General features: G+C 33.7%; 1 protein-coding gene across 1 annotated transcript; it reads right to left on the reverse strand.

Moving 5' to 3' along the window:
- Window positions 1-395: 395 nt before the first annotated feature.
- Window positions 396-16710, reverse strand: LOC132748168 (methionine aminopeptidase 2-like). The gene is made up of 11 exons (XM_060737719.1): window positions 16522-16710; window positions 12599-12675; window positions 12344-12437; window positions 11585-11635; window positions 9315-9423; window positions 8629-8734; window positions 7601-7838; window positions 6815-6909; window positions 6091-6291; window positions 3192-3307; window positions 396-2410 (listed from the first exon to the last, which is right to left on the reverse strand). Exons 1-11 carry the CDS (start codon window positions 16658-16660, stop codon window positions 2158-2160), a joined length of 1479 nt encoding a protein of 492 aa, XP_060593702.1. The 5' UTR covers window positions 16661-16710; the 3' UTR covers window positions 396-2157.
- Window positions 16711-18724: the final 2014 nt, after the last annotated feature.

Below are 18724 nucleotides of genomic sequence, written 5' to 3' on the forward strand. Positions count from 1 at the left end.
AATGCTGCGCCTGTAATAAAGAAATCAGTTGTTTCCCTCAGCATAAAAAATTTACAGAGAATTATCCAAAGACTTTCTTTTTTTTCTATAATTATACTTGTATATGTTCTAAAATATGTATTTTAAATATACATGTAGTCCATTAATATAGTCTGACAGTTTTCTTTCAAATATAAAGGTTTCTCTTGCACTTCTGACTAGAACTTTTCATACATTTCTTATTTCAGAATAATACTGCTACAAATGCCCCTTTGATGTTAAGCATTTTAACTATATAAGTAATAGGCTACATTTAAGTTTTTTATACTCCGACACAGCAGTTATTGACAAACTAAAATTACATTGTCTATATGTATATGTCTTGCATTAATTTTGAAATGACAATAACAACAACGATTAATCAATTTTTTATTTCAGCACTTTTTTTTCAATAGCACACTATAATATCAATTATTTTCAGTTTAACACAAATTAAAGAGTTTATATGCTGCTCAACATATTAAAATTACACAATTTCCACAATGATGTACCATAGTTTCTACAAGATTTAATTGTTTGTTTGTTTCATTTTACGCCTTTTTCCAACAGTATTTCGGGTAGTTTCCTAACCATCGTTCCTGGAGAGTTACACCAGTACCAGACTACCTTCCTCCGCGCTAAACTACCAAAGCATCTCCCGGGGATCGGACCCACGCCAGAGAGGTAACTGGATTAGAAGTCATTGACTCTAACCCCTCAACCACGGAGGCGGTCATAAAAAAACATTTAAGAGCCATTCCAAATACACTTTTTGTAAAATAATATGAGCTTTTTGGAAAATATATCTTTATACAATTATGAAATACTGATAAACTATATATTGACACTTAACAATTTTGTATTTCTTAAAAAGAAGCGGTTCAACAATATGCCAGTGTACCGGTAACTTCAGAGCAGTGTCAACTATATGTACCCTGGTAAAGTATCCTCATTCCTCGATACTTGTTAAACTTACTTGCACGCCAAGTACTGTCAGTGGTTTCTAGACTTTTTAACATTTCAAATATTTTTTTCCATTTATAACAATCAATGTATTACAATATGTATTACAATCCAGGTTTGACAATATCAATGAAAACTCTATTAAAAAAGCCGATTTCTTAATAAAAGTAAAAACAAAACAAATGGCTTAAAAAACTGATTCAGTTTCAACTTTGTGCCAATGCAAGTCATACTTGACCACATGTGCTGTCACGTTTGAACCTGTGCAAGTTCTTAGCTTTTATATTAACATGCGCACTGTCAAGCTTGTACACATGCTGTCAAACTAGTGAAAATTTTATGATAAACTTCCAATTTTTCACACTAACAAATTTAAATGAAATATAAAAATCTTACGTGGCAAGCAAAATCAATTATTCTAGATATGATATATTTTCTGCACTAACCCTTAATCGCCGTTTGAACAGAAAGTGACCAGCCTTTGACACCAGTATATAGTCAGGCCAGTACATACATCCGTAAATCACGATGAAAATCATTCCAGTTAATTGTGGTTAATATCTAGACATTCGTTACAAAAGATATGTGGTTTAAAGTAATTGTTGAGTATAAACAGACAAGAACACAGACATAGGGGATCACAGAAGCTCACCATGAGCACAGGTGAGCTAAATATGATTTTAATTACTTCTTACTTGAAATAGTAACAGTTACAAAGACAGTATTCTTAACATATTATTAACCAAGCATATATTTTTGTTTATAGGTAAGAATATCACTACAATCTGAAGATATCATATCGAATTTATTTTGCTACTGTATTTCATCACATTGTATTTACAGCTAATAACAAGGTGTATAACTGTTTAAAGAACTCTTTCACTGCTAGTGGCAATAAGGACTTGCCTTTGTACCAGTATAAGTGATAAAATGAGGCCAGCCAGCATACTTGAGCAGTTTGACATGACAACCCTCAACTTCTAAATTTCTATGCTTTTTTTATATCAAAACCATTTGGGGAAAAAAACTTGTAAATTACTCTTTGCATCATAGATACAATATTTTCAGCTTAAACTTTAAACCTGTCTGAATGGAAAGTGTTAAGTCTTTGCCACTAGAATAGATTCAGTTCAAAACCGGTCTAGACCATTATACAAAAATATAGCAGTGTAATGGTTAAAAGTCGTCTCCTCGGCTGATAATTTCCTTGCAGGTTGGCCTCAGGAGTAACGTGTGCTCGAACTGGGCGGTGTAACAGCCCTTTATATCACACAGGGGAGGATACGGGTCTAAGATGCCAACATCACAGAGGTTCTTCAAGCCCATGAGGTATTTAGACTCCCCAAGACGGTCCAACCATCGTCGACAGAATGCTAACGTCCCAAAGTTCTGATTGATTGTGTTAAGCAATGTTTTAGCTCTTTGTAATCTGAGAAATAAAAGAAAATCAACGACTATGGTAGAAATCGAAAAGTTGTATACTTTCTTTAGTGCGTAATCACAAAAAAACTGTGGCAATAATGCCACTTGGTGATCATGCATGTTATTCTAAAAATATCAATGATAACTACTGCAAATGTAAAGTTGAAAATATCTTTTACTGTGCAAAATCTGATTTTATGCTTAATGTAAGGATTTAGTAAAATAATGCACATGCTTCATAAGTTTGGACATTTTTTTTTTAATTTCTAATACTATGTACTATTAACAATATGAAATTCAAAGCTGATATTTGTTTTATAATTCAATTATTCAATTTAATTTCAGACTTTCCATTGATACTGTACATCACATTAAAGGATTGGAATTAATAATTTGAATATGGTAAAAGTATTTTCTGTAGAAGACAAAATCAAGCCGAGTCTTAGTAACATTATTAAACCTTAACCTGCTGGAACCGACTGATACTGGCCACACACCCCCACCAGGCTCTGAGCATTTTGTAGCTCAATTTTTGTATTTTGATATTGAAATCCCTTAGACTTTGAATGGACTGTTCCAAATTCAAAGCAGGGCAAATTCATTATGTAAATTTAGGAGGTTTAGGGATAAGTATAATGTATCTTGCTGCTCAATAAACCAGCATGTTGTCTGTATATTGTCCAGCTTTCCACTTGTCTACTGAAATTGCAAAAACTGAATTAAGATAAGTATATTATACAAATGATATGATGATACGAGCAAATGCGTTTATTTTTCAATCCACAAACCTTAAAGGTACATGGCCGACATCAAAGTTTTTCATGTAGTGTGAGGTTTCCATATCATCATGAACAACACCTCTTCCTGTACTACCAAATGTTTCTATAGCATAGAATTCCATTTCCTGCAAACAATTTAATAATTTTGTTAAAAGTGAAAGAAAAATTCTCAAACAATATACATCCTGTTTATCTGTGTTAGACATAATAATAATAACACTAAGAAATATATAGTCTCTTAGAAATATAGAGCCATAATCTGAGACATATACTCAGAATATAGTCATATACTAAGCACTTTAGAGTCATATATTAAGAAATATAGCTTCTATAAAAAGCAATACATGGTTTCAAAACCAAACTGAAGCAATGCATGGTTTTAAAATAAAACTGATTTCCTGATTTCACTTGTCGTCCCTTGGATTTTCTCTAAACAGCTTCTTATTCTCAGGTAATAAAGATACCTATAATGTCAATTCTAGTTTCTGGATGGTGAAAGTGGCTGCATAAACAAAACTGACAGTCGGAATATGTATCCACTATCTTGAAAATGCTATTTTCTGTGAATATGTAAATCATAGTAAAATATTATTGACAAATTTTAAATCTTTAAACTATTTCTAAGCTTTATTAATTCAGAATTTAATTTAGTTCCATCGTGTTGGAAGCTTACAGCAAGAGGGCCATGATGGCCCTGAGGTCGCTCACCTGTATATAGGCCCCCGGAACGGGGCCAGTTTAAACCCCAGGGCTTTTATTTGAACAAACTTGGAAGACACCCATTAGAAGATGTTCCATGATGTTAAGTTTTTACTACACACATATAATGAAAAACAATGACCTCCGTCCCCCCCCCCCCCTGGCAGGGCCAATTTTATCCCAACCGCTTTTATTTGAACACCCACAAGAAGATGTTTCATGCTACACATCTAACCTCTAGCTCATTGGGTTTTTTAAAAGAAGATTTTTTAAGTTTTTACAATACACATATAGTTAAAAACAATGACACCTCTGAGGCGGGGCCAGTTTTGACCCCAGGGCTTTTATTTGAACAAACTTTGTAGACACTTACTAGAAGATGTTTCATGCTTAATATCTAAACTTTAGCTATTTGGGTTTTTTCAAAGAAGATTTTTAAGTTTTTGCCATACACTTATTAAGGGAAATCAATGACCCCCGGAGCGGGGCCAATTTTGACCCCAAGGCTTTTTTTTAACAAACTTGGTAGACAATCATTAGAAGATGTTTCATGCCAAATATCTTAGCTCTATCTCTTTGGGTTCTTTAAAAGAAGATTTTTTAAGTTTTTACTATATACATATAGGGAAAATCAATGACCCCCTGGGGCGGGACCAATTTTGACCCCAGGGCTTTTATTTGAACAAACTTGGTAGACACTCACTAGAAGATGTTTCATGCCAAATATCTAAGCTCTAGCTCTTTGGGTTTTTTAAAAGAAGATATTTAAAGTTTTTTCTTTCGGTTGCCATGGCAACCAGAGTTCTGCATGGAATTAAATTCTTTGAACAATTTTTAAAGGTGACCACCAAAGGAACATTCCTGTGAAGTTTGGATGAAATTAGCTTAGTGGTTTATAAGGAGATGTCATTTAAAGCAAAAGTTTACGGACGGACGGCGGACGAAAAGCGATCACTTTTAAATCCGTTCCTTGAACCAACTGGTACTAACAAGAGCTGTCCGTAAGACAGCGCGCTCGACTTTTTTATTGCTTGCCAATAAAAAAAGTTTTTGCAGTAAAAGGCAATACAAGAATCTCTGTATTTTTAAAGTGAACAATGGCCATGAGCATTAAGATATTTAGTGAAGAATTATTTTACTGAATTGTGTGATACCCTTGAACACTGCTTGCCTATAATACAAAACATTGACAGTTAAGGGCCATAATTCAAATAAAATCTTTGACAGAATTACCTTCTCCTGGACATGTTTTTGGGAATCATGATTGTAAACAAGTATTCCAACTTTCAAATTAATATCTCAAACAGTTCAGTCAAAAAGTGGACTGGTACTAAAAACTTAACCAAGATTCTAAGTCGATAAAAGGCCTTAATTTTTAAAACAAATCCTTGACAGAGTTACCTTCTCTTGCGTACAGATGGGGTAATGATGTGAAATAGCATTAAAAGTTTCAAAGCAATATCTCAAAGGGTTAAGGCAATAAGTGGATTTTACCCATATTCAATGTATTTTTCTAAGTCAAAAAGGGGCATAATTCTGTCAAAAACCTTGACAGAGTTATGTCCTCTTGTCTGTTGATGAAGGTCGTGATGGTAAACAAGTATGGTCAGTTTCAAAGCAATACCTCCAATGGTTTTGAAATAAAGTGAGGTGGTACAAAAAACTTAACCAAGCTCAATACACTTTCTAAGTCAAAAAAGGGCCATAATTCTGTCAAAAACCTTGACAGAGTTATGTACTCTTGTCTGTAGATGGAGGTTATGATGGTGAACAAGTATGGTAAGTTTCAAAGCCATACTTGTAATACTTCTGAAATAAAGTGGGGTGGTACGAAAAACTTAACCAAGGTGTGACGCCAACGCCGACGCCGGGGCGAGTAGGATAGCTCCCCTTTTCATAGAAAAGTCGAGCTAAAAAGCAGTGAGCAAAAAAGTTCCTTGCTCAAGAAAACTCTTGATAGGGTTTGATCTATGGGCCAGCAATTTTGAAATAACTAGTCTGAAGCATTAACCACTAGGCCATGACGCTACTTTACAAACTTGAAACTAGAATAAACATTATATGTACATTACGTTATATTTATATGTATTATTATTTCCTGCAGATTTGAAAATGTTCACAGAAATATTTTGGTTATTGAACAAAATTACAAATGATTTACAAATACAAATAAAGCTCAATTTCTTATATTACACCTGACTTATATTACCTCCATTTTGGTTTGCTCCCCGCCTTTAACAATTGGCACAGTCTTCCCTGCATGTATTCTATATGGACCTATAGAATGACCATTGAGGTTTCGTATTGATTTAACTTGATAAGTTTTTCCGTCTAGTTCTACTTCATAAGATTCCATGACCTCCTGTATGGCAGATCCAACCTCACCAAGTCTGGCATCTATACCAGCCTCCTGAATTGGAATAAAAATTCAATCAATAATCTATGTTTTGTTTGTTTTTAAACATTTAAACATTTCTTGTCATGAAGACTTCTCAACAGTCACCACATCACCGCTTTTCCTAGTTAACCTACCTGTAATTGCCAACTGAATACTGAAACTGAAGGTTCCACGTCACAACAACACATTAAGGTCATGTGGCGACTTTCAGGCTTTACTGGTTGAGAAAAACTCAAGGGACCCTTTGTACATTATTTCAGGCACAAAGAGGCACCTGTGTAGAACAAGGTCTGCAAGCTACCTGGATAGCTTTCTCACACCAAGAATCCGAAAACCCTCACACGGGCTGAACCTACAGTGTTGAAAGGCAAGTGTTTTTAAGTCACAGTGACCTTTACCACTGTGACACTGACGCCCCATTTTGAACCAATGACAACTCACTCAATGAAACCTCACTTCACATGATAAAGGCATCCAAATGACACCCTGTTATACAAAATCAGTTATAAATGTTTAATAACTGTAAAGATTTTACCTTTATTCCAGTGTTTGTAGCAGCTTTTACAGCCTCTAAAAGTTTGTCATACTTTGGGTTAAAGGTCATTGTGAAAGCACAGTCTATGATGTGACCTACAATATACAGTAAAAGTTTAATAAATGTTTATTTACAATTAAAGTGCTAAAACATATCCATGTAACTTTCATACAGGCTAGTTCTATGAATAAGACTTAAAATAAAGTGTCCATGGTAAGTCGTAAGATACAAAGAAATCTTCCTACCAACTACAGAAAGCCCAATATAGAATAACTGTTAAACTTCTTAATCATAACTCATGTGCGTACCAATTTTTAAACTATGAGGTTTTCATCAAAATCATTTTACATTTGAGCATATGTATTATGACTCAGTTTTCTGGGCTTCTAGGTTTTGTTAATACAGTTACAACACTGAATATCTAAAATGGATATGTCCATCTTTCAATCTGGACAAAACCGTTCATCAATTTCGGGAAAATTTCATAATATGTACAGACTTAATGGCTAATCTGCCACCTGGTTTACTTGACATTATACTTTGGTTTGGATAACAAGACTTTGACTTTGTTTATGAAACTTATGTTTGGTTTACACAACTTTAGTTTAGTTCTCTGGTTTTTTTTGTTATTGTTTTTTTTTTCCTTTTTTTATTGGGGGGGGGGGGGGGGGTTCTCTTTTTTTGTCCTAACACTTATCTTGCTTGTTTTGACATTACATATTAATAAATCAATGAATTGTAGATTTGAAATTGCTTCTTAAAACAAACACACAACATATATCCCACCATTTATGTGTGTTCCAAAGTCAATCTTGCAAACATCATCATACTGTAACACAGTCGGGTCCCCGGCATTTGGTGTGTAGTGAGCAGCGCAATGGTTTAGTGAACAGCCTGTAGGGAAAGCCAAACCAGCTTCAAGTCCTTTCTCACCAATCAACTTTCTTGATATCCCTTCCAGTGTTTCACATATTTCAATCATAGTCATGCCAGGTTTAATTATTTTTTGCATATGCTGTCTTGTCTGTAAAAGTAATAAATGTGTTGAAAATGAGGGACGGTTAAAACTCAATTTTTTTTCCATTTTCCGACACCTTATGATAACAAGTACCCTGTATTGCTAGAGTATATTCAGTTAATGTCTATAACATTTAACTGTTTCTCTCATTACATTATTTTACATCTTTTTTCAGCAAAGTCTTATCATTTCTAAGATCTTGATCATTGAATAGACAAAGCATGTACATGTACAGGATGATTTAAATTTATTACTGGAAATGAGGTCCCATCGTATTTCATTAAATGAAAATGATTTTATGTTTTAAAGAAAAGTTTGCATGAATATCGACCACAAACATGGCTGCTTCTTTTGGCAAGGGAGGTAAATATTGTAAAAATCAGGAACTATCTCTATATATTTAAAGTATCCAGGTACTTGTCTATCTCAAACTTATTCATCACCAATTAGCAACAGGAAACACCTAAGATTACAAACAAGTATTGGTTAGCCAAATTAATGATAAAACTGCTATCAAAATAGATAAAGCAAAAAATGCCTATCAAGGCCAACAACCCTGTATTACTTGAAACTGTTAGGCCATTTTACAAATAGACTCCATACTTCCTAGTGACGAAGTTCAGTGCAAAATCAAAGTTTGAACTGTTATCATGTAGACATGGTAAAAATATGTCATTACAAATACTTTTTTTCACAATTTGCAACACATGTTCTTTCTAATTATACCATCACTGATTATAATTGTTCCAAAATGATAGGAAAAAAGTATGCTTGACCTTCAGATTAATTTGTTTACCTGTCTATGTGCCTCAGCAGCTAATCTAACTTCTTGATAAAGATCTGTATTGGCCCTGTCTAATGCTCTCTTTTCTTCACTTGAGAATCTGTCCTTTGCTGTCTGACTGTAACAGATTTCAAGTTCCAATTTTAAAATCAGAAGAAATAATTTCGACGTAATTTTAAAGGTCATATGGCGATTTTCTATCTTTACTGGTACATGAAGACTTCAGGTGCCCTTCCTTGCATTATTTCAGGTGAGCAGTTCTTGATAGGACCAAAACGTTCCCTATGGTAGATAGCTAGCTTGCTCACATGGAAGAATTCAAAGGCCCTGGCAGGATTTGAAGCCTCAACTATAAGGGGTTCAAAGTTAACGACTTAAATCACTAAGCCACAGATGCGCCCCCCCCCCCCATCCCGCTCCAACAAGAAATTTTGACATCATTCCTTTCAAATAACTTCAACCAACACTGCCTCATCCATTAACAGTATTTTTAAATCATGTTTCTAGATAACTTACTTATAATAATTTACTTCAAAAATGATGTGCAAAATTTACGAGAAAAAAAAGTGTCAATGGAATAATTGAAACAAAATATCAGTCTGCCATTGTAAAGACATGATACTACAAATGGGCAAGTAAGTAATATGTTGGGCAACAAATAAAACAACAACAAAGAACAAAAGTAGAGATAAAATTACTCATTAGCTGCAATAGGATGATCCAATATTTCTCCCTCTGGGAAGTTACCATCTGTATACAGCTCTGCTATTGATATTGACGGTGGATCTGTTTGTTGCTTATTTGTACCTGAAACAAAAATTATATCATCTTCAAGAAAGGGGCATAATTCTGTAAGACATAAAATACAGTGAGGTATGAGTCTTTGAAAGTTTGTTTGTTTATTCATTTATCTGGTTTTTAAACATTTTTTAGTCATATCTAGACAATCCTTCTCCTAACCAGCTTTCCTGGATAAATAACAAGTAATCGCAATTTTTTCCTGGAATTGACCAGCTACTGATTCCACACAATTTCTGAATTTGCGATGAAAGACAAATTACCGTCTTGGAAAGTATCCTAAATATGAAGTTTCATTTTGATATCTCAAAGGCTTTTTGAGTTATGCTCTGGACAAAAATTAATTTTGAAAAATAACAAAGGGCAATAACTCAAAAATAATGCAGGGTAGAGTTATCATTCTTAAGCACTGCACTCCTCCTCAATGAGATCCATCCATCTTTGAAGTTTCAAGTTGATACCTCAAATACTTTTTCAGATAAGCTCTGGACAAAATAGCATGAAAAAAAACAAAGGGCAATAACTCAAAAATTGTATAGGGAAGAGTTATCATTCTTGCGCACAACATTCCTCCTCAATAAGATCTATCCACCTATGACATTTCATGTTGATATCTCAAACACTTTTTGAGTTATGCTCAACTCAGGTGAAAAATTAGGTATGAAAAATAACAAAGGGCAATAACTCAAAAATTATGAAAGGTAGAGTTATCATTCTTGTGCACTGCACTCCTCCTCAATGAGATCCATCCACCTATGAAGTTTCAAGTTGATACCTCAAATACTTTTTGAGATAAAGTCTGGACAAAATAGAATGAAAAATAACAAAGGGCAATAACTAAAAAATTATGCAAGGTAGAGTTATCATTCTTGTGCACTGCACTCCTCCTCAATGAGATCCATCCAACTATGAAGTTTCAAGTTGATACCTCAAATACTTTTTCAGATAAGCTCTGGACAAAATAGCATGAAAAAAAACAAAGGGCAATAACTCAAAAATTGTATAGGGAAGAGTTATCATTCTTGCGCACAACATTCCTCCTCAATAAGATCTATCCACCTATGACATTTCATGTTGATATCTCAAACACTTTTTGAGTTATGCTCAACTCAGGTGAAAAATTAGGTATGAAAAATAACAAAGGGCAATAACTCAAAAATTATGAAAGGTAGAGTTATCATTCTTGTGCACTGCACACCTCCTGAGTGAGATCTATGCACCTATGAAGTTTCATGTTAATATCTCATAGGCTTTTGGAGTTATGCTCTGGACAAAAATCAATTTTGAAAAATAACAAAGGGCAATAACTCAAAAATCATGCAAGGTAGAGTTATCATTCTTGTGCACTGCACTCCTCCTCAATGAGGTCTATCCACCTATGAAGTTTCAAGTTGATAACTCAAATACTTTTAGAGATATGCTCCGGACAAAAATGTCGGACGGAAGGACGGACGGAGACTATTTCTATATCCTCCGCCGAAATTTTTCGGCGGGGGATAATAATAACGTCACAGAGGTTAACCTATAAGAAAGCACCATTTACATAAAAAAGTAGTGCGGCAAAGTATAATGAAAATCTAGGACAACCTTAAAGATATACTATGCTTATCTTTGGGTAAAATACTTTTATTACCTACTTTAAATGCAGAAGTTTATTCAAATCTAGAAAATTCTAACTGAATCTGTCTAATCTGAATAACAGAATGCATAAACTATGTTTTGGAATCTACGTTCCCTATTTTTTGTCGTCAATTTAGACAATTCTTCAAAAATCTGGCGTCTTTTTAATGACATGATGTAATCATAATGTGTTTACATTAAGTGTGTAGTATTTAAAATGTAAAATTTTCAATAGTTTGTACTAAAAAGATGTTTTATTTTACAAGATACTGTATAGTTTTACCTGCATTTTCAAGTATCAAATTTGAGCATACATGTAGCATATCTTTAAACCGGTTATTAATGTAAGGGAAATTAATTTCCACATATAACCTTACATCAATCTTACAGTCAAGTTGACAATAAAGTTACAATGGTGTTACTCCTGAATTATAATGGACCTTATCGTATACCATATGAATGTTGATAAAGAACAAACAAACAATTAAATTTCAAAAATTACAAAAGCATGCGTTTATTTACATGGTTTACTATGAGAGTGCACAATTACCTCCTTTCTTCTTCTTTTTCTTTTTTTTCTTCTTCTCTCCATCTTCTCCTTCTAAATAGAAAAATGTCAGTCACAATTATCTTTAATATATATTGGTTCACACAAATTTTCTGAACAAGGTTTAACAATTTTTCAAGTTTTTCAACAGATTTTTAAAGCCTTAAAGATGCTGTAACACAATTTTTTCATGGTTTTATTTCATAAATATGATGCTCAAATTAAGATTTGTCAAACTACTGTAAGTTCCAATAAGCATTATTTATAAAGATATTACCTAATTAAACATTTCATGTAAATAAAGGGAGGTAATTAGAAATTTACTTTCTATAAATTCTAAGTCAAATTTTCCAATAAGAAATGAATGCATGTTATTCATTGATTAAATATAATGTGCACAAATATTTGCAGTACACATTTACATATTGTTTGATGTTTGAAAAATTGTTTTATTTGCATAATTATATACATATATGATTTTTTGCAAGTGTGGTATACACACAGTAACAATATCAATCACAAAACATACAGGATCTTTAAAATTCAAAATAAAGTACTTACACTATTATATTCTGGATAAAATCAATAACACTGATATCAATAAAGTAAAAAAAATACATTTTCTTCGATTTTACAACTTCATTTTGTTTGTTTGATTGGGTTTTTTCACAACGATACAGTATAGGTCACATGGCGACATTCCAGCCTTACTGGTGGAGGAAGACCTCAGGTGCCCTCCCGTGCATTATTTCAGGTACAAACGGGCACCTGAGCAGAACCACTGGACATTACTGTAAGCTAGTTGGATAGCTTTCCTCACATGAAAGAATCCAAAAGTCCCTGTCTTGATGTGAACCTATTTAAAACAAATAAAACTTGACAACCCCTAGTTAACAGGTGTTTTAATAAATACCACATTTTATATAAGGTGATAACGATTGGGATTTTCTAGTGGTGAAGGATTAGACCTCAGATAGCTAACTATTCTCATATTTACCTGCAGTTTCTCCCTCAAGCTCCTTCTATGATATTCTGATTTTCTAGTTTTGTCAGAGATATTGTTAACCCTCTCCCTTGTTGGCCTTCATCATCAGCTGTAAATATACATGTTAAAAATCATTACCACGCAAAACAAAAAACAGGATACTTCACTTCCTGTTAGTCATTTTGCAATAGGAATTTGACGTCTTCAGGATATACGCATTTCCTCTTTACCTATCTTTTAATCAATACAGCACCAGAATGTTGACCTACACCGGTCATTTGAATTTTCCTCTATGTATGCTCTGAGAGTAATTATCTCTGAAATATTATCAACAAAAGATCAAAAATGGCTGTAAGTTATTCACCAGAATAAATTATGTGAAAACTGTTTAAAACTTCACATTGAAAAACAGTTTTGGCAAGCAGAGATGGTTCTTAAAGGACAGAAATATTCAATCTTGCCAAAATGTGATACATGATATACTTGTTGATGAGAAAAAGTTGCACCCCTTTGTATTTTTAGAGAACTACAGGTGCAATGGCACAGTTTAGAATGAACAATGAATGCTAACAATACTTTTGCAACAATTATTTTCCATGGTAGCAGGTAAAACAGATTTTTTCCCACTTTTATTAAAGGGGCCTTCCATGATTAAGGCAGTTCCAGTCTACAGAAAATGGACAAAGCCGGAGCCCGATTCTAGTTAAAATTCATATTAGACTAGCATAAAAAATATAAAGAACTTTATAGTCCTGTCAGTCTAGCAATGTTAAAAGAATTGGAAAATAATATAAACATACATGTAGTATCATCAGTGATTTTTTTTTTCAATTTTCAAAACAACCTGTGGCTTTCTCAAGGGGGAAAATATAGCATGTAAAAAATCAAATCAGAAAAATGAAACTCCAAACCACTGAGAAAGGAATTTCCCCGACTCATTTGATAAAATTTTCAAATTCAATTCAATTTAACACGCATGGCACATAACAGAGGCAATCTATAGGGACAGCTTTCTGTCTTCAAGCTGATATAAAGTTAGTTGCTCTCATGAAGAATGATTGTGCACATGGCATTTTAAGAGAAAAAATTAGCATTTTTATGGGAAAAATAAACCTATTTTGAGCTATGTCAAATAAGCCTTTATTTAGCTGTAAAATACAGGGGGAAAAATCACTGGTTATATATCAAATGAGAGGGATATAGCAAATTGTTTTGTTGTTTAGTCGGCAAGAAGTTCCAGCCAATTTGTTATCGTTGTGTATGTATGTTAATCAATGACATTTCTTTTCATCAATTTCTCCATGATTTAAATGATTTGGAAAACCTTGTGACAACTTTTGCTAAAATTTTAGACCTACTTAAAAATGGCTGTGCCTACATTTACATGACATTTTCATGGACATAGCCTACATGTAAGTGACTTTGACAGTAAAAAGTTTTCCATTCACTGATGGGAAGGGGCAGTATGAAGACTTATTTATTAAGTTTAGAAATTAAGAAAATTCACCTAAAACTTATACAGAAGCAGGTACCCATGTCTAACATTATCTGTTGTTAGATAGTGGAAATATTTCACAGCAATGATGACAAAAAAATGGTCTGGATAAAAATCATGCAATGGTCCTTTATAAACAAGCCACTGAACGGAACATGTTTTCAACTGAAAAACATTTAAACAGGTATAAAAGTGAATGACACACAAGTACATATAATTTTAGGTAATTATCGATATATTGGTGTATCGGTGATATTTGTTATTCTATACTGATATATCGTTGATTAATGCCTTGCCTTGAATCATTCAATGACAGCTATAGCAGGATGAGTAGAAAAATGTAATTTGATTATACAACAGGATGAGTGGAAAATCAACAAAAGTAAAGGATCACTGGAATAATGTATAAGATATGTTTCATTTCACAAAGGTCAGCCAGAATACAAGCCGATATTAAATGCTCTCAGTATCCGAGTTGCATATTGTTCAAGTGAAGGCAAATCATTTTGCAATTCAATATTTTAGATAGAACAGTCATATGTCACAGTACAGATCTGTTACATTTGCAGTGATTAAAAAAAAATTCAGAGCTACTCATCGATGCAATAGAACCTGGCCGATGCAATCGACCGCTGGAAATTTTCATACACAAATTTAATGAACCAAACCCGGAAACAAAGCTTGTGTTTTAAGTTTATGTATAAATGGTGCTATTGTGCAACATTTCAAGCAATCCATGGTGACGATATCCCGCAGCATGAATTTCAACCGATCAGGTGATGAGCGGAAAATTACAACTATTGCAGGGACATCACAGCAGGCCTTTTTCCTCTATTTTGGGAAAACGCCACATGTCAAATTTTGGAAAAAAAGTCTTCATGAAATTTTCTAATTTGAGAAAATATGCTAGCATTCAAGGTGTTACAATTGTTAAAATAAATCTAAATACATCTTACTTAAACAGTTCGGCTTTTTCTGTCATATCAAAAATTCAAGGACAGGCTAAAATGTGTACAAATGTTAAACTGATATTTATTAAAAATCCTGTTTTTATTCACAAAACATAAATATATTCCGTAAGGCTATTTCGCGACACCAAAATTGAAAATGCGTTACTTTTTCTTTCAAATTGCCGAAGAATGTTTTTTTTGGATTGGAAAAAAAAACATAATTTGGATGGGGTATGGGGCCCATCTTTGGACCTGTGGGATAGGGGAAAATAGGCTAGTCCTAATTATAAGACCTATACGTAACCTATTTCATATTTATCATTCATTAATCTGATATTTTACATTTTTCATTTTCCATGTTACGTTAGGTCTTAACAGATCTTTGCAAAATTGTGTAGCAAAAAAAATGACATTAGACATCGATTTAGATCTAATGAATTTAAACAATTAAAACAGCGTGTATTTACATTAATTTTGACCTATTTATGAACAAAACTAAAAAATGAATACCTTTTAATAAAATTATTGAACTGTCACATCCGAAAAGTCATGATTAAATCCTCTCATTTAATTAAATTCCTTGTACAGCTGATATACAAATGGCCGCCATACAGTGCGCGAAATCTGATTGGCTAATTCAAATGCAAGCGTTTAAATGAGTCCAGAAGTTTCTAACGGAATATTTTTCCAACGAAATAATTTCCCATGCACCGTCAGTGTGTTCGAATATATTTTTCCGTTCAAAAAATTGGAATCAATCTGTAAAACGCCTTACTTAACCAGTATGGCCGATGAGCAAAATAGACTGATATTTATACTTTATTTTTAATTAATAAGTACATTGTTTGAAAGTTTTTGTTAATGATAGACCATGCAATTGAAAGAACAGAATATAAGCTTTTGAATAAAGCTTGAAAGGCAAGTCAACAGACATTTTTTTAATTTTTCAAAATGCTACGCGTTTATGAGCAATAACTATTAGACGTCAGGCTTGACCAACATCAGGAAACTTTGGAAAAATTGTTTAAGCCGTACTGTACAATATTCCCCTGACAAAAGGCTGTGAAACTCATATCAGTTTCACTTGTCCAAAAAAGCATAACTTTTTCATTTTTTCTGTTAGTTTTTATTTGTTTGGAGGGGAACATTTACCTCTGTTAAGGGGGGAAAACATACGTGTTTGGTGGGGAACTGCAGCCGATTGTTTGAAATGACTGGAGGTGAAGTGTCTTGTTCCCGATAAATAAATACTGATTACTGTAATTGTAAAGTTCTACCTTATTACAAAACTTTTGACGTGCTCATTCAATTCACGCTCCCAACAACAAATTTAATGAATATTGTCTCTTAAAATCTTACTTGAACAAAAGTCAAATTTATTGAACATCTTGTCTTAAATAACATAGGAACAGATGTCCGCACGGATATCTCGAAGTCGAACTATATAAATTTGTCCGAATTATCACACGTATCCCGAAGATCGGTAAACAAAAAAGCGAAAAATGAAAACCTTTCTTCTTCTTCCGTTTCTTTTTCTTCTTCTTTTGTGTTTCACCATCTTCGGCATTTGTATCTTCAAGTTTTACACTGTCATCATTCTTTACTTCTTCGAACTCCGTTTTAGTTTCATTTTCTGTTGTTTTTTCCATTTTTCACATGCGAATTTGAAAGCGGTGTCACATGCAAACTTACCAATGTGAAAAATCTTAATTTTCAGGTTTCGGAGTACTAAATGTATGTCCAACATGATTGTGTTTTGTGTAAGGTTATGGAATACATAGTTTCCCCTTCCATTGTTTAAACCTCACCAACCATAACATCCTTTACCAACTCCAACATGGTTTCAGGGAAAAAAGGTCATGTGTTACGCAACTTGTTATGTTGACAAATGACCTGGTCACCTCAGTAAAAATTACTTTAAGATCGGTCAAAAGATTTTAGATAACAGACTGCAGTCTGTTGTGCTAATTGGCAGCTTCTCTAACCCTTCCCAGTATCCGCAGTGTCCCCCAAGGCTCAGTTCTAGGACCCCTCCTGTTTCTCTTTAAAGAAATTACCTCCCTACGAACATAAATTCCCAGGTTCGCTTGTTTGCAGACGGTACTGCAATATACATTGCCCTGACATCTGCAAACAATCAGTCATCCTCCAAAATGACCTTAAATTTGGTTAGAAAAGTGGAGTTGGAGTGGGATATGGAATTTAAATCACTCCAAGTGTCAAGTTATCTGCCTCACAAAAAGGAAACATCGGATCCTATCCCAACACAATACTACTTCATTGAGTCCAATTAGAATCGTTACCTCAGCTAAATACCAATTGATGCATGAATATATCAGAAAACCATACATGGGATGCCCACACATAAACAGGACATCAAAGAAAGCAAGCCAACCTTAGGATTCCTACGCAGAAACATAAAGGTTAAATCCCAATCCATTAAGTCCATCGCTTACCAGACGTTAGCCAGACCCCAGCTTGAATATGGTTCCGAAGTATGGTCTCCCCACACAAAAATACAAATAGGTCAAATTGAAAATGTCCAAAGAAGAGCAGCCCGATGGATGGAAAGCTAGATTATGGTCAGACCTCTAGCGTCACGGAACATGCTCCACTCCCTTTTTAAAAGTTTCGTAAACTGGAACTCAGACGTATAGATGCTAGGTTATCCCTTTTCTATAAGATTCACCATGGTCTGGTTGTTATCCTCATAGAAAGAATATGTGACATCCTTTCTCCCGAACATCACGTCATAGGTTATTCACAGGCACTTCAGACTATTATAAATTTTTTCTTTTCAATCCTAGGACAGTATACCACTGGAACCATCTATATATTAATTATGTCAAATCAATTAAATGTACACTGTATCTTTAAATATATTCAAATATTCTATATATTTTTATTTATTTAAAGGCCCATTACGTCCCGTAAATGCTTATATTCTTGTTTCCCAAAGACTTTTTTTTTTGGTGTACAGTTATAGTTTCCTTAAAGTTACTCATTGGCGAATTACATGAACCATCATTAATTTTGCTTCTGCTGCCTTTTGGCAATTAATTTAGTTACAATGATTTAGAATTTTGTATGGAAGTCACAAAGTACTGCTTTGTTTACATTTGCTACTTTTGTTACAAATAATTTCATGTTCAGTGCTACTTTCTTCAGATGATCAACATTTAAGATGAACTAGGATTATTACTTACTTGTTATAAAAACCATTCTTGCCATTTTTAAAGAAAGAAAACAAAAATGATTTTGAAGCATAATGTGCCTTAAATGCATTAATAAAAAGAAACAAATTACATTTTGTATTCCATTAATATTCAAAAGGCCTATTTATGTATTTTGATAAATGATATTGAGAAATGATTCCTGTTAGCTAATTATTTTTTCATCCAAACGACGTTGTCAACACTCATTTTAGTTAAAATAAGCCTTTTTATTTGCATTGTCACATAATCAGTTGAATTCAAAACCGCGAGAGACCGGTCAGTAAACATGTGATACTAATCGCCTGTATCTAGCATTTGTCATAGACTTCAGCCTGGATTCCGGTAGATTGCAGCCTGGATTCCGGGAGACTGCAGCCTGTTTTCCGGTAGACTGCATACTGAATTCCGGTAGACTGCATACTGGATTCCGGTATACTGCAACCTGGATTCCGGTATACTACAGCCTGGATTCCGGTATACTGCAGCCTGGATTTTTTG

Source organism: Ruditapes philippinarum, unplaced genomic scaffold (assembly GCF_026571515.1).
Source record: "Ruditapes philippinarum isolate M1 unplaced genomic scaffold, ASM2657151v2 ctg3175_1_1_1_1, whole genome shotgun sequence".
NCBI lineage: Eukaryota > Metazoa > Mollusca > Bivalvia > Venerida > Veneridae > Ruditapes > Ruditapes philippinarum.